The sequence below is a fragment of the Colobus angolensis genome, unplaced genomic scaffold (genome assembly GCF_000951035.1).
Source record: "Colobus angolensis palliatus isolate OR3802 unplaced genomic scaffold, Cang.pa_1.0 Scaffold162, whole genome shotgun sequence".
NCBI lineage: Eukaryota > Metazoa > Chordata > Mammalia > Primates > Cercopithecidae > Colobus > Colobus angolensis.
Genome location: NW_012114733.1, coordinates 7,227,614 through 7,243,715, shown reverse-complemented (window position 1 = coordinate 7,243,715; position 16,102 = coordinate 7,227,614). Strand labels below are relative to the sequence as shown.

At 35.1% G+C, this 16,102-nt stretch overlaps 1 protein-coding gene across 3 annotated transcripts in view; it reads right to left on the bottom strand.

Moving 5' to 3' along the window:
- The window catches only part of RFX3 (regulatory factor X, 3 (influences HLA class II expression)), a 303,708-nt gene that overhangs the window by 39,764 nt on the left and 247,842 nt on the right, over positions 1-16,102 (bottom strand). For all 3 annotated transcript variants that reach the window (XM_011937352.1, XM_011937351.1, XM_011937353.1), the window contains 3 exons: positions 12,250-12,347; positions 9,049-9,198; positions 3,155-3,363 (listed from right to left, as the gene is read on the bottom strand). In XM_011937352.1, the coding sequence (XP_011792742.1) occupies positions 3,155-3,363; positions 9,049-9,198; positions 12,250-12,347 (457 nt within the window). The remainder of the gene's footprint in view (positions 1-3,154; positions 3,364-9,048; positions 9,199-12,249; positions 12,348-16,102) is intronic.

Sequence of the window (16,102 nt, the reverse complement as noted above, 5' to 3'; positions counted from 1 at the left end):
TTAGTTTGGCTGGATATGAAATTCTGGGTTGAAAATTCTTTTCTTTAAGAATGTTGAATATTGGCCCCCACTCTCTTCTGGCTTGTACAGTTTCTGCCGAGAGATCCGCTGTTAGTCTGATGGGCTTCCCTTTGTGGGTAACCTGACCCTTCTCTCTGGCTGCCCTTAACATTTCTTCCTTCATTTCAGCTTTGGTGAATCTGACAATTATGTGTCTCGCAGTTGTTCTTCTCGAGGAGTATCTTTGTGGAGTTCTCTGTATTTCCTGAATTTGAACATTGGCCTACCTTGCTAGGTTGGGGAAGTTCTGCTGGATAATATCCCGCAGAGTGTTTTCCAACTTGGTTTCATTCTCCCCATCACTTTCAGGTACACCAATCAGATGTAGATTTGGTCTTTTCACATAGTGCCATATTTCTTGGAGACTTTGTTCATTTCTTTTTACTCTTTCTCTAAACTTTGCTTCTCACTTCATTTCATGCATTTGATCTTCAATCACTGATACCCTTTCATCCAGTTGATTAAGTTACTGAAGCTTGTGCATTTGTCATGTAGTTCTTGTGTCATGGTTTTCATCTCTATCAGGTTGTTTAAGGACTTATCTACATTGGTTATTCTAGTTAGCCATTCATCAAATCGTTTTTCAAGGTTTTTAGCTTCTTTGTGCTGGGTTTTTACTTTCTCCTTTAGCTCAGAGAAGTTTGATTGTCTGAAGCCTTCTTCTCTCAATTCGTCAAAGTCATTCTCCATCCAGCTTTGTTCCATTGCTGGCGAAGAGCCGTGTTCCTTTGGAGGGGGAGAGGTGCTCTGAGTTTTAGAATTTTCAGCTTTTCTGCACTGCTTTTTCCCCATCTTTGTGGTTTTTATCTACCTTTGGTCTTTGATGACGGTGACATACAGATGGGGTTTTGGTGTGGATGTCCTTTCTGTTTGTTAGTTTTCCTTCTAACAGTAAGGACCCTCAGTTCTAGGTCTGTTGGAGTTTGCTCGAGGTCCACTGCACACCCTGTTTGCCTGGGTATCAGCAGCGGAGGCTGCAGAAGAGTGAATACTGCTAAACAGCAAATGTTGCTGTCTGATCGTTCCTCTGGAAGCTTCATCTCAGAGGTGTACTCAGCCGTGTGAGGTGTGAGGTGTCAGTCTGCCCCTAGTGGGGGATGTCTCCCAGTTAGGTTACTTGGGGATCAGGAACTCACTTGAGCAGGTAGTCTGTCAGTTCTCAGACCTCAAACTCTGTGCTGGGAGAACCACTACTCTCTTCAAAGCTATCAGACAGGGACATTTACATCTGCAGAGGTTTCTGCTGCCTTTTGTTTGGCTATGCCCTGTCCCCAGAGGTGGAGTCTACAGAGGCAGGCAGGCCTCCTTGAGCTGCAGTGGGCTCCACCCAGTTCAAGCTTCCTGGCTGCTTTGTCTACCTACTTAAGATTCAGCAACAGTGGGCGCCCCTCCCCTAGCCTCCCTGCCGCCTTGCAGTTCCATCTCAGACTGCTGTGCTAGCAATGAGGGAGGCTCCATGGGCGTGGGACCCTCTGAGCCAGGCACCGGATACAATCTCCTGGTGTGCCGTTTGCTAAGACTCTTGGTAAAGCGCAGTACTAGGGTGGGAGTGATCCAATTTTCCAGGTGTTGTGTGTCACGGTTTCCCTTGGCGAGGAAAGGGAATTCTCTGACCCCTCGCGCTTCCTGGGTGAGGCGATGCCTCATCCTGCTTCGGCTGTCACTTGTTGGGCTGCACCCACTGTCCTGCACTCGCTGTCTGACAGTGAGATGAACCTGGTACCTCAGTTGGAAATGCAGAAATCACCCGTCTTCTGTGTCGCTCACGCTGGGAGCTGGAGGCTGGAGCTGTTCCTATTCGGCCATCTTGGAACCGCCTCATAAATGCTGTTTTTAATTTTTGTGGCGGAGTTATGGTCAACAGCTCATCCCATCATTTGATATATGTCATGTAATCAGAAAGCCCTTTTCTTCTGGGTGCTTCTATGTCAACAAAAGTACACACTTCTATCCATACTATTTTAGTCAAAAACTGATTTATATTATTAATAAGCTATGTTACTGTCTACTAGATTACTGGCAATCATTAGAATCACCAGGAGAGCTTTGCGAAAAAAAATCCTGATTATCCTCATTCCTAATCACTATCTTTTTTTTTTTTTTTTGAGACAGAGTCTCACTCTGTCGCCTAGGTGGAGTGCAGTGGCGCGATCTCGGCTCACTGCAAGCTCTGCCTCCTGGGTTCACGCCATTCTCCTGCCTCAGCCTCCCAAGTAGCTGGGACTATAGGCTCCTGCCCCCACGCCCAGCTAATTTTTTGTATTTTTAGTGGAGATGGGGTTTCACTGTGTTAGTCAGGATGGTCTCCATCTCCTGAGCTTTTGATCCAACCACCTCGGCCTCTCAAAGTGCTGGGATTACAGGCATGAGTCACCGTGCTCAGCCACTAATCACTATCTCTTACCCACCAAGATTTTGATTTAGTAGGTCTTGGGAGGAACTTAGGATTTGTTTCTTTTTTATACATTAATTCTGATGTGCAGCCAGGTTTGAAAACAGTTATAACTGATAAAAGTAAGAAGGTAGATAGTTCTGGGTATGCATCAGAATCAAATGAAGTACTTTTTAAGACATAAATTGCTGGGCCTCATTTCTACAGGTTCTGATACATGTAGATTTGGAGGAGGTGCTAGGAATTTGCATTTCTAACATGTTTCCAATTGATAGTGATGCTACTGGTATAGGGACCACATTCTGAACATCACTAAACAGAGAACTAAAGGAGACTAGTGTTAGGCCTCAAGAAAGAAGCCTAAATAATGTATGTTGCAAGAGGGAGTACAGTAGCCCTTTTCTGATTATTGCTGAATACATTATCTAGGCTGAAATCTTGGATGTTCCCATCTGAGGACATCTAGGGCTTTGAGCAAGAGATTTCTTTTACTAGCAGAAAGTTTATTTCTCTAAGTTTCCTGGTACATTTCCATGATGTTGTAATCACTGACTTGGGTTGAAGGTAGTTGTAACAGGGAGTTTCCACAAACTAAAGTCTTTACTCCTTTCTTTTCTTTTGTCACAGAAGCATATACACACAAATACACACATATATTTGCAGAATATGAAGAAGCAAGTCTAGGAAAAACCTAGATGATACCTGTAGAAAGACCATTTTAGCAGAAATTGCCTGGCGGCTTTAGGAAAACTGGGTCTTCCTTCATAGGGTTTCAGTGCTTGCATCATCACATTGTCAAGCCACGCAGCCCACTGCTCCAGGGTGCTCTGCTGCTGAAGAGTCATCTTGAAATCTGTTTCTAGTCTCTGAACCATGTTGTCATCACACTGGCACACCCAGGAAGCCTGCTCCTGAGACAGTAACACAGAAAGCAAAGGAAAAGTTCAACTCAGCATCCTTTCATTGAACATCAGCACACACACCAGATGCAAGAACAGAAAATTGTAATAAAAGCTTCCCACAGTTAAATGAATCCAGAAAATAAACAACTACTTGTCAATTGTTAGGGTAACACAATCTTTATCAGTTTAAAGGGATGAATATTTCTCGTTGCTCACTCTGGTACATAAAAAAGTGATGTCACATGTAAGTATGATTTGGTTTTTCTCCATTAACTAGTCTGTGTAAAAGACTAAAATACATGATTACTTCAAAAAACAGAAGTCTGAACCTACAGTAGGCAAGGTCTTTCATTCTATCCAGCTTTCACACTGCTTTCAGAAGTTCTCTTTTTGTTCCCCATCACATAAAACTTTAAAACCAATTCATTTGAGAAGATTCAGGGTAAGTCAGACAGATAAATAGATACAATCGGCCAAAAGTGGTCCTCTCAAGATTAAAACAGAAACAAACACTGAATGGTACTAGGTAGAAGCATATGCTGTTATGAGTTCTATGGATTGGGAACAGAAATCTCAAGGGCTATCAAGGCAAGGCTATGAATGCAAATTAATTCAGAGAACTGAAAACAACAATAACAACAACAACAAAAATTCTTTTGAGAAAATGTAGACATGCTTCCTGCCAAAAAATGTGATTATTGCAATTTTCCTTCTGGTTCTGGTTGGGAAATGTTTGGTAACAGCAATGAAAATAGGACATTTTAAAGCTACTTTTCAGTGGTTGCCGTAAGTATCGTGATGTTTCCAGTGAGATTTAAAAAAACCTATTCACTCAAGGCAAAACATAATTCTTTGGTAATGTAATATTTGACGGGGAATGAGAAGACATAGGCTTTAGGGTCTGAATTAACGAAACTAACCTCAAGCAATTAATTTATGTGGGCCTCAGTTTCCCTAAGCATAAAATTAAACAAATGAAATTTAATGAAAAATTTTAAGCTGAGTTCGTTGTGTCCAGATAATTTTATCAAGACAGATTTCTTTGGAGAAGTGTCTATGAGGCTCCCAATAAAACCCTGCGAATATATACGTATTTTTCTCAAAAGGGTGTCTATAGTTTTTTTTCTATATGCTCTCAAAAAACAAATTTATTCAAATTGACAACTTCAATGGAATAAATCCATTATCTCCTTCTTCTATTTCCAGGATCTCTCCTGATCCTACAGACTTTACCTACTCAAGGGACATTTCAACCTGGAGGCACTTCAAATGCAAAATGCCCCAAAGTTAACTTATTTTAAATTCTCAGGGAAATCTACTGTTTCTTCTGTATTTCAGCTGATGATACTATTCACTGTCTTTTTTCTCTTAACTAATTAATCATAAATCCATTCAGATGTTACCTTCTGAATACCACTTTTAAATATTTTAAGTATACTAAAATATAATTATAGAAAAAACTGTAAATACAAACAAGCTAAAAAGGAACAAAACATTAAGAATACTTAAAATGGCAACAGTAAGAAATTACAGCATATCATGTTGATGTATGTACCTTTCCAACTTTTCTCTGCATATATAAATAAATCTATTTATGCATATATTATAATACACACATACACTATATTATTTATGCATACATTTATATTTTAAATATATATTGTATTATAAAACACTCATATATTTATACATACATTTTATATTATTATATGCTTATACATACTTAAATGTTTAAAATAAAAGAGGATTATATTATATTTTCTATTAGATATTCTGCTTAGTTTCACTTAGAAATATATAGTAACCATCTTTCCATGTAGGCAAATTAGACCTATATTTATTGTCCACTGAATGAATTTGTTTTATTGCATAATGTACTATTACTTATATAACCAATCCCACATAGTTAGACATTTGTTTGTTCCAACATTTTAGTATTACAAATAAAGGTGAAATTAGCAGGATAGGTTTTTTTGTTTGTTTGCACACTGATAATTGGAAGGAGAAACTTACTAGTATCCATGAAGCAATTTAATTTCATTTCTTACCACAAATTCAAACTCACTATTTACTTGGCAGTTAGTTTTTGCCAAGAAAAGATGATAATCTAAAACCTAACTTAGAGAAATAAACCACAGCACATTATTCTGACTTTTCAAACTGATTTATATTATACTTCATTTTACTACTCTCTTCAGTGAAAATATACTAACAATAGAGCACACTGTAAATATTTCCCTGTGAAACGAATGTAGATATTTCAAGTCTATAATTGAAAAAGCTAAGGACATTTGCAGATGTTCTTAACTTAGAAAAAAATATATATCCAAAATGAAAAGTAGTCAGGAGCTTCAAAATCAGAATGGCTTTTAAATACAGAAACATAAGTATACGCAATAGCTAAGTTATCAGGTCAGCCCACCCAAACCTATTTAGCCCATAATGTAGACTTCAAAAACCACCCATTTACACAAAAAAATTAGAGAATGATGCCATTGTAATACTATCAATTAAACAGGAAACCAACTGTACTGCAATAGAAAAATTATCTTAAATGCATAAAGAAAAGAAAATTTAATTAGAGGAGAATAAAGCAGTAAAAAGTGATACATGGATATCCTGAAAGGAACTTTTTAGCACTTCCAAGCTCTTAGCGTATTATAATATTGACACACATGTAATTTCATTGTTTTAAATAGAAGTCTCCTTATTACAAGAGCATCATTCTTATATTGTCAGATTATTGAGGTTCATGTTACAGGAGTTGTGACAACTTCCAAATGAACTGGAGATGGGGATAAAGGGGAAATGGGAGGAAAGGGACTCTGGGAAAATCTGGCAAAACTAGGAAAAGAAAAGGAAAGAAATAAGGGTGTTAAAGAGAAAAAGTGCTACCTTGAGAAAGAGATTACTCATTAAAATGTACAGAGCTGTGAAAAGTAAAATGTAGGGGGAAATGAAGGACTCACTACAGTGTCATGGTACTCTGAAGAAAGGAAGAAGGTTTTGGAGGGCAAATGCTGAATCATATGGGTTTCAGCAGTATTGACTATCATGGTGGACCCAGAAAAACATGATAGTCAAAAATAGAGGAAAAGAAAGGGTATTCTCAAAGTTGGCAGGTAGAGGATAAGTAGTAGTACAGTAGACATATCACTGATCATTAATATGCAAAGATGGTCTCAAGGTTAATGCTTAAAACCAGGGAAGAACTCATTTGTAGAAATACTTCATTGGAATGCAGATACACAAATACATTTATGTATTTATACATATAATAATATTAACAGAACACTGAAAAACTTTCTCAGATATTATTAGAAATAATTATTTAAAATGTTTTCTGTTATTGAGTTTAAATTACTTTCTGAAACTAGAAGCTGCCTTCCTCAACTTTTCTTAAGACACTTAAACTTTTCTGAAAAAAGATTTGAAATAAATATTACAGTAAATTTTAAGGCAATATAAACTGTTAATATTTTTGCGTATTTAGTTAATATATCCTACTGAAATATGTAAAGTAAATGGTTTTGTAAAGCTGAGAAAGTTTGTTCTTGTAAAGATTATGTACTTGTATGTGTGTATGTGTTTTTGTAGATGGATTTTTTTAAAACTTCATATATATAGTTTTAAATTAGATATAAGTAGATATAAATAATATAAAATATTAGATAGATATAGATATCTCTCTATATATATATCTCAGAAGTTTGAACCCAGTCCATGAAAATCACAATGAACAACTAATTTATTGTACTCTAAAATGGATCAAGCCCAAATGTTACTTTTTGGTATATTTTAAATGACAAAACTAGGCAAGAAGTAGAAATTAAAATTTCTAGAAAATAAAATAATTAACAATTAGTTTATTTTCAAAACAACAGTATTTTTTTAACAGCTTTACTGAAATGTAATTCACACATTATACAATTCATTCATCTAAAGAATACTGTTCAAAGGCTTCTTCTAGTATATTCACAAAGTTGTACATCACTCACCACAATCAATTTTAGACCTTCTTCATTTTTCTAAAAATAAACCCCATGACTCTTATTTGTTACCTCCCAGTCTTCTCAATCCCCCAGCCCTAAGTAACCACCAACCTATCTTCTGTCTGTATAGATTTATCTATTCTGGAATTTCATACGAATGGAATCATGGAACATGTGATCCTTTGTACCTGGCTTCTTTCACTTAGCATAATGTTTCCAAGGTTCGTCTATGTTGCAGAATGAATCAGAACTTCATTTCATTTTATTGCCCAATAATATTCCATTGTATGGATAGATCACATTTTATTTATCTATTAAATCAGTTGACGAACATTTGGGTTGTTTCTGCTTTTATGTGGCTGATACAAATAGTTCTGCTATGTACCTCTATGTATAAGTTTTGTGTGGACATGATTTCATTTCTCCTGGGTATACAACAAGGAGTCGAACTGCTGAGTCGTACGATAACTCTACGTTTATCTTTTTGACAAACTGCCACACTGTTTTCCAAAGTGGCTACAGCATTTTATATTCTGACCAGCAGTGTATGAGGTCCCAATTTTTTACATCCTCACCAATAGGATATGTTATTACATGTCTTTTTGCTTAGACCCATTTTAGAGTAAATGAAATGGTACCTTGCTGTGGTTTTGACTTGCATTTCCCTTGTGGCTAACGAGATTGAGCATCTTTTAATGTGATTCTTGGCCATTTGTATGTTTTCTTTGGGGAAATGTCTACTCAGATGTTTGTCCATATTTAATCAGGCTGTCTTTTATTACTGGGTTGTAATGGTTCTTTACATATTCTATAAACAAGTCCTTTATCACATATATGATTTGCAAAAATCTTCTCACATTCTGTGGGTTGTCATTTCGTGTTCTCGATGGTCTCTTTTGAAACCCTAAAGTTTTAAATGTTAATTACGTACAGTTTATGTAGTTTTCCTTTTGTTGCTTATGCTTTTGGTAGACAATGATATTGTTTTTATAGGGTAACATTCAGATTCATTACTTTAGAACCAGAAATAAAGTATTAATTGATATTGAAATTCTATAATACTGTTTCTAACTCAGCTTTTAAAGTGTACTTTAAAGTACAAGTGGGTAACGTGATCACAAGGTTAAACAATATTTTTCATTTGAACTATCACAATAGCCGAACTTATTGCCTATAATTCTTTTTAAGTGAATAAATATTTACTAGGCAGCTATAGTAAACTCTGAAATAGAATTGTTCTTAGTTCTTTCAAGGAGGGGCACTAAAATAGAAATATCTCTGCATGTCATGGTAGAAATTATTAAATATATAAACAATAATCTAAGATAGGTGTTATAAGGTGGGGAAAATGAAGCCTACAGTAGTTAAGTAACTTGCCCAAGATTCCACAGCTAGTACATGAAAGAGTTTAACTTCTTGCCTGTCTTACTTCAATGACTGTAACCTTTATTACTCTACTAACTATTCAGCAAACACTGGTGATATGTTGTCTTTTAGGACTGTAAATGTGAGCTTACTTTAACCACAAACATGGGAGTGGTATAGCTGTATCTGGGTCAAACTTCTCTCTTTCAGGAAACTGTGAATATAGATGCTGCTGGGATACAGATGAGACTTTGAAAAGAAATTTGATGATCCTAATTAAGAAGAACAAACTGGGTATCTTGCCTTAAGAGACATACTTTGCAAGGAAATAGAGTACCTGGACATTGGCAAAGTCGACACGGTTGAGGTCATTAAGCATCTGGTTGATTTGGGAAGTGTTCTGAAGCACTGCACGAGCTGCCTGGGCCAGGTGATTGAGCGACGTGTATCTTCGCAGAGTCTGGGCAAAGGCACTTACAGCGGCAACCTATAAAGCAATCCAATTAAGTTGGGATTCTGTTTTCTCCAGTAAAACAAACCACTACAATCTTCAAATCTTTTTTCCCTTGCCAAATTTTAAATGCTTGCCTCTGACACTTCTTTAAAATTCATTTGGTGAGAAAGTTTACTTGTAAATTATAGCATTTAAATCTCTAAACCAAGTATTATTTTCCTTTTGAGTAGGTTGAGGTCAAGACTAAAACAAACTCCCACATTCTTTGACATCTGAGTGTAGCATTAATTAAATCAGTCTTGCAAGTAAATTCTTATCCATGGTAAGCAGGAAAAATGTTGGTTTTCATTTCTTTTTTTACTGCTCTTTGGACAGTCAAGTACAAAGTAGGCAAATTTTAAAAGTAGGGATGTGCAGTTTGGCTTTTCAAATAAAAAGAGATCTGGACATTCCTACTCTAAACTGACTTTAAAAATGCATGTCAGAGCATTACCATTCAGATTTATTCTTACTACCTTTATTTTATAGAAACGAGTAATTTTGAGGTGAAATTACCAGAGGCAAATGACCAGAATAACCCTTTTTCAGAATTACAGTTTCTTTAAAAGGGCTATGCAGGAAGTTTCTATTTGTCTCTCAAAATCTACTTTCCATTTTTCTTCATCTTGAAGATTGATCTGAATGGACCACATTAACCTTCCCCCTTGTTCTCTGGCTTCCACTTGGGTTTGACCAATGACAGGCACTGTCAGGAGATGGAAGGATGGGAAGAAAGAGTGGTTACCATGGTACCTATTCACTACAACCTCTGCTTGCTGCCTGTTAAGAGTGGAGCCTGCTTTCCTTTTCTAATGTTACCACAGTCCTGAGGGAAAGAGTGGATTTCCTAATGCCATAGCTTTTACCTCTCACCCCTTCATTCCTAGGGATGGTTAGGATTCTCACTATTGCTAGCCCTGGGATGCTTTACTATTCCTCCTTGGTTTATCAACTTTGTTCATACCTTTGGAAATAAGCTCTTCTTAAACTCTCTTAGATTATCCCCACCTTTGGGTGCATGATTTGTTTCCTGTTCACACCCTGAATAAAGCAGTTTTTTTGAAAGACAGCAAAGATAATGCAAAAAGTCTACATAAAGTCTACATTATCTCATAAAAATTTGTTATGTGCACAATACAGATCTAATGATTTTAATCTTTTAAAAATATATTTTAAAAATGGACGTATTTACAGGAATGTATAATATTGCACTCAATCACTTATATGGGTATATAAGGTGCGAGTAGTCAAATGATCAATGGGGAGTGGTAGAGGGTGTTCACAGGGAACAGGATGCTCTATCCTGACAGTGAGATGTTTGAGGACTATTTGGAACTTGGGGGGAAGCTCACACATCCCCAAAAAAGAATCTTATTCCATTTTTGTGGTCTAAATTAATCCAGTATATACTATGTGCCAGGCTCTGGATTAAGTGCCTTACATATATTACCCTATTCAAATCTCATAACTATCTTATTAGACACATATGATTTAAAGAAGATAAGTAGCTTGCTCAAGGTTGCAAAGAAACTCCATTAGTGATGGGAATTGACCTGGGCATTTTGATTCCAAAAGCCACAGAAGTTGGAATGCTGTTTTCTCTGTCGGGGTAAATTATCTCTGTTAATTGAATGCGGAGACGAAAAGAGACTGCATATCAGTGAAACCAGAAGAACAGACGGCACCCTCTACTGTGGTGAATCATTCAAGCAAACTCTGGAGGTCAATGAGATGGCCAATGTTGCAACTGGATTGTTACCACATTCACTTTGACAACACTGGGAAGGGTAGTGCTTTTAGCTGTTTGAGGCATTGTTATAAATGTGACTGAAAGTTGAAAGGATTCCTCGATCGTAATCAAAGACCACCTTCTTTTTTGCACACCTCAATGTGGTACTTTACAACAGCACTGCCAAAGAGAACTATCTGCAGTGATGGACATGCTCTACATATATGCTGCCTAACATGGTAGCCAGCAGCCAGAGGAGGCTACTGAGCATTTGAAATGTAACAAGTGTGACTAAGGAGCTAAATTTTTCATTTCACTTAATTTAAAATTCTAATTTAAATAGCCACATGAGGCTGGCCCTACTTGATAGCCACATGTGGCTGGCTCTACTGTGACAGCACAGCTCTAGAGGAACAATCTAATATGGGCATATCAATGAAATGTTGCCTTCTATATATGTTTTAGAGAGAGAAAGTTTTATTGCAAACGTTAAGCCCAAGTGAGCGAACTGGAGGCTACTTATGTTCCCACAGAGGTTTATCAGCTAAAATAACTTCAACTGACCAACTCTGCCCCCAGATTCAAAGGCAAAGTATACTGCTGGAGTCTGATAGTAAATACAGTCATTGACAAGAAGCAACAAATGTGATTTCTGGTACCAAAATTTAAATAAAATTTAGGATTAGTCCAATCTTGCTGTGGGGATATGTTCACAGATTAACTGAAAGTAACATGGCTAGTAGGAGACAAAGTAGAGACTAAAATTTATATCTCTAGCTAAATAATCCACATTCCTGAGATATATTAATTACGAGTTAATTGTTCACTTGATTCACAAAAGCATCCTCCAGTGTTTAGAAAAACACCAAAACATCCTGAAAAAGCAAAACAATATTAATTTCTATGAACTTTTCAGGATAAGTACAGTAAGAAATTTTAGAAACAGAAAATTCCTTCAAATGAAAACTTTGAATATTCTAGGATATTATTTTAATATCTGAAATTACATAGTTTATATCTTTCTTATATATATAATTTAGAATATATACATCTAATATATTGTTTAGAAAGGGCTTGTAAATGCACCACACTTGAAATGCTTCCCTATTCTCTTTGAAAGGAACATTGCCAAACATCTCTTGTGCAAGTTCTTTATTACATGGTTATAAAATACAAATATAAAAATCAGTTTTAAAAGATGATGTATGTTATAACCTTAACATTTTACATAATACCGTTTGATAGGATAGATGTAAAGTTCACAGTTCAGAATAATTTCCTAAACACAAAAGAAAAAGCAAGGACATAAAGTATACCTTGGTTTGTATCATTCTCTGTGGAATATTGTTCATGGCATTGGAAAGCCAACCTTCAAGGCTTTTTGCAAAATTTCGAATGGCTTGGGTCAAGGCACCTAAACATTAAAGAATAAAAGCAGAATAAAAAAGGTATGAAAGAATATTAATTTTTGTGCTAGAATAAAAGAAAATGCTCGTACACAATATCTGATATAGCACAGAACTCATATTGTCCTCATTGATAAAACTTTATTTAACATTATTCCTAATTTTTAAAGCATCCAAGAATTATATTTTGGGCTTTTTCTTTTAAAGTTATTTTGTTCCCGGATACTTGTGACACTTTTTTGGGAAAAAAAGGATTCAAACATTTTTGCTTACAGCAACATATACCAGTTGTGAATATACTTATAGAATATTCTTGCTTGGAAAAAACACTCCTTTCATTAACAGTTTTGTGCTAAAGATTATGTATTTTCTTTAAAATTCTTCATCTTGTTCTTTCAAGCTCTTAATCTATTTCCATTTCTTTTATTGAAAAGAAAAATAATGCAAAGCTTTCTCTGTTTCTCTATGCATCTATTTACTTAGAATCTATGAATTGGAGTAATTCTCTCTCATCCTTGTTGAAAAGGTAAAAATTAAAATTGTCTGAATTGAAATTTTTGGGCAATTATTTTCCATTTCATTTGGCAGGTAGAGATAAAAGATCAGTATGATAAAATTGCTGTTAGGGAAACCTATATTCTTAAGATATTCCTAAAATAGCTCATTCTGTATTCTTGGCATATCTGTTAAAACCTGAAATAGGGATAGGTCCCATGACAGAAGATTTGATGGTGGTCATAAAATAATTAGAAGCATCTTCAGTTATCAGTGATGACTATGACTATTTTATAAGAAAAAATCTGCTTACTGAGATTGCTATATAGTAGGAGACAGAATACTTTTCTTGTTCAACAAGTAATTCAGTGAATAGTATTTTACTTCCTCTGTGCCCAAGGCTCCATAGTAGTATAGAGGACAATTATAGACATTTAATAGATAAGTGCCTGAAGCACCCACAACATAAAATTCATCTTTGTAGGTTCTCTATAATGGGGTAGGTATCAAAATATGCGACTATAAGAAACACAGTTATATTTTGGGCCAAGGTCCCCAAGAATATTAATGTTACTGATGGGCTTAAATTCCTTGGTTTTTCTTTCTGTGTTCAAATGAGTCTGACATGATTCTCTATGCTTCTGTTAAAACCAGGTTTTATAAATAATTTCACTTACTCAAGTTATTTGCAAACAATATAAATTTTACTATTTCAATAATAAAGACAACTAAATGCATTTTTAAGAGATTTGTTTAACTGTTCAAAATGGGAGAGACGAGATTGGAATGGGCTAAATTTTGGTTAGGAAAAACACTCAAGCAGTGCAGATCCGTAACCACAAGGATCATCTACTGGAAACACTGAATTGGAAATTTCTTGAGAACCAATCTTTTGAAATCTTCAAAGCTTCCTGCATTAGCCAAAAAAGGAAAAAAGAAAGAAAAATATTTTTCTGTTGTATTATGTGCTAGAACCATGGAGGGCAGGCATGAATGGAAATGAAAAAGAGTGAAAAAAAATTAATAATTCCTTTTGAAACAGTAAAATTTTGTTCAAGGTTCATTTTGGCAATCTGCATTTTCCATTTTTCCTACAATTAGTGTACAATAATTATTTAATCTGAAAAATAACCCCCAAATCTATAAATGTTACTTTAAAAAATATTTATTGTGGGCCTTGTTTTATCTAGATAAATTTAATGCAAGGGTGATTAGATAAGAAAAGATATATTTTGCATTTTAAATATTTGTGAATTTTTACTTTTTCTACTAAATGATATCTGGGCCACCTTTGGTTATACTTGTAATTGTACATTTAAGTGTTACCCATTGAGTGCTCATACAATTAACGTTTTTTCATTTTCAGATAAATGTATTTTAGAATATAGTAGCTTCAAGCTGACATTAAATTAGTGTGATGTGCAGACTTTTTTTAGCTAAAAAAAGAAATCCCATCTGGACAGAAAATGGTAGAGTGAAGTGCTAGTAGACAGGAAAATACAATTTTTAAAAATAAAATTAAGTTTGCTCTCTCTATAGGGATTCATGTACGTACAAAATTGTGCAGACTGACTCTGACAACTTTCAAAGGCTCATGAATGGATGGTTTGGAATTTAAATTGTATTCCAAAGCTGACTTGTCTAAACCTGCTCAAGATTAATATTAAAATGCATACAACCAGAAAACAGCTATCGAAGTTGTATTTTAAGCTTTATTTTGTTACACCTCATTGTAGAATGGGAATTAAATTTCCAAATTTCCTTGGTAGGATGGTATATCAATGCATCTTATAATTTCAGAGAGAGTATAAAACTGTTTGGGCATCTGCTTAATTTAGAGACAAGCTATTTGACAGCATAAACTGGTTTTAAAAACCAAAATTTGCAAGACAAAGGTCAGTGTATTGTGTACTTAAAATTATGAGCTTGAATTAAACTAAAATTGATACAAGATTTAAAATAGAGAACTGTTAAACTCACAAGTTAAAGTCTTATGGTGCTGTTATAGAAGCAAAAGATGTTAGAACTGTTTAATGAATACTGATGTTGCTGATTTGCCTCAAAAAAGAAAGTACTTGCTGACATCCCTTCTTTTATCTCATGAGAAAAACTTTATGTTGGTAGTAAGGTGTCATAGGCTAATGAGCTACCCTATGCAACTTCTTATCAACATCTCTGGAGATTATCACTCAGAACACAGGGAGCAAGAGAAAAACAAGGAAAATCCGATTCTGGAACATAAATCAGTAGAGAGTTTAGCTAGTGAAACTTTCCATAACACCATTTTTAATCAACCTTTAGTCAGGAAACTTGGTGATAGAGTAGACTATATTAGCAATTTACAAAATTGTGAGATAATGTCAGCTAGGTTTTTTTTTTATTTCTTCCTATATAAATTTATGTGTGTTCATTAATATTATCTGGAAATATGTTTAAGCATATATTTTAAGGTGGTCGGGAACATATTAAAGATCTTATACCTTCTACCGCTGTCTATTGTTATTTAGAAAAAAAGAAAGTATAAGCATACAAATGTTAATATCTTCCCCTTTTGTTCTACTAAATTCCTATTTTTGTATTTTCTAGAATAATTTAACACAAATCATCTGTGAATAGTATAAGTACACAGTAGCCAATTTCACAAGCGCTATGCTTGCTTTTACTTTATTAATGTCAATGTAGAGTAGAAACTGTCTCATTTCTTGAAAAGTTAAGGTCACTAGTGTGTCCTCATATAGATGTAGGCATAAAATAGTTTCAGCTGCATCTAACAGTATCTGTGGTAGCATTTATATCATTGATATTTGCAGAAAATAGCTTTGTTTGCTACAAAGTAGTTTAAAAAGCACCATCACTTAAAAAGATAATCTAACCTATCTATGCAATTCCCATTTTCTTGGTAGTGGGATTACAATGCTTGTGTAGTTACAAAGATTTTTCTCTTAAAATGCCAGTTAACCATTACTGTTAATGGAAACTGCATTTGTAGTTCTTAACATGATGTAGGTGACAAAGTAAATGCTTTTACAATGGAATTCAACTTCAGTGGAAATCAAGATAGATTCACTTCAACTCAAAAGCAACCATGAAGAGGTTGGCCTAGCAATTACAGGTTTCCATCATTTTTGGCTTTATGAAGGGGACTGTGTCCTCCTTGGGTAGAATAATTTTGACATGGTTGACTGGCCTGCTAGTGTTCTTGCAATTAGTTTACTTGGGTTGTTACATCTACAGGTTGGCTTTTTTATCAAAAAAAAAAAAAAAAAAA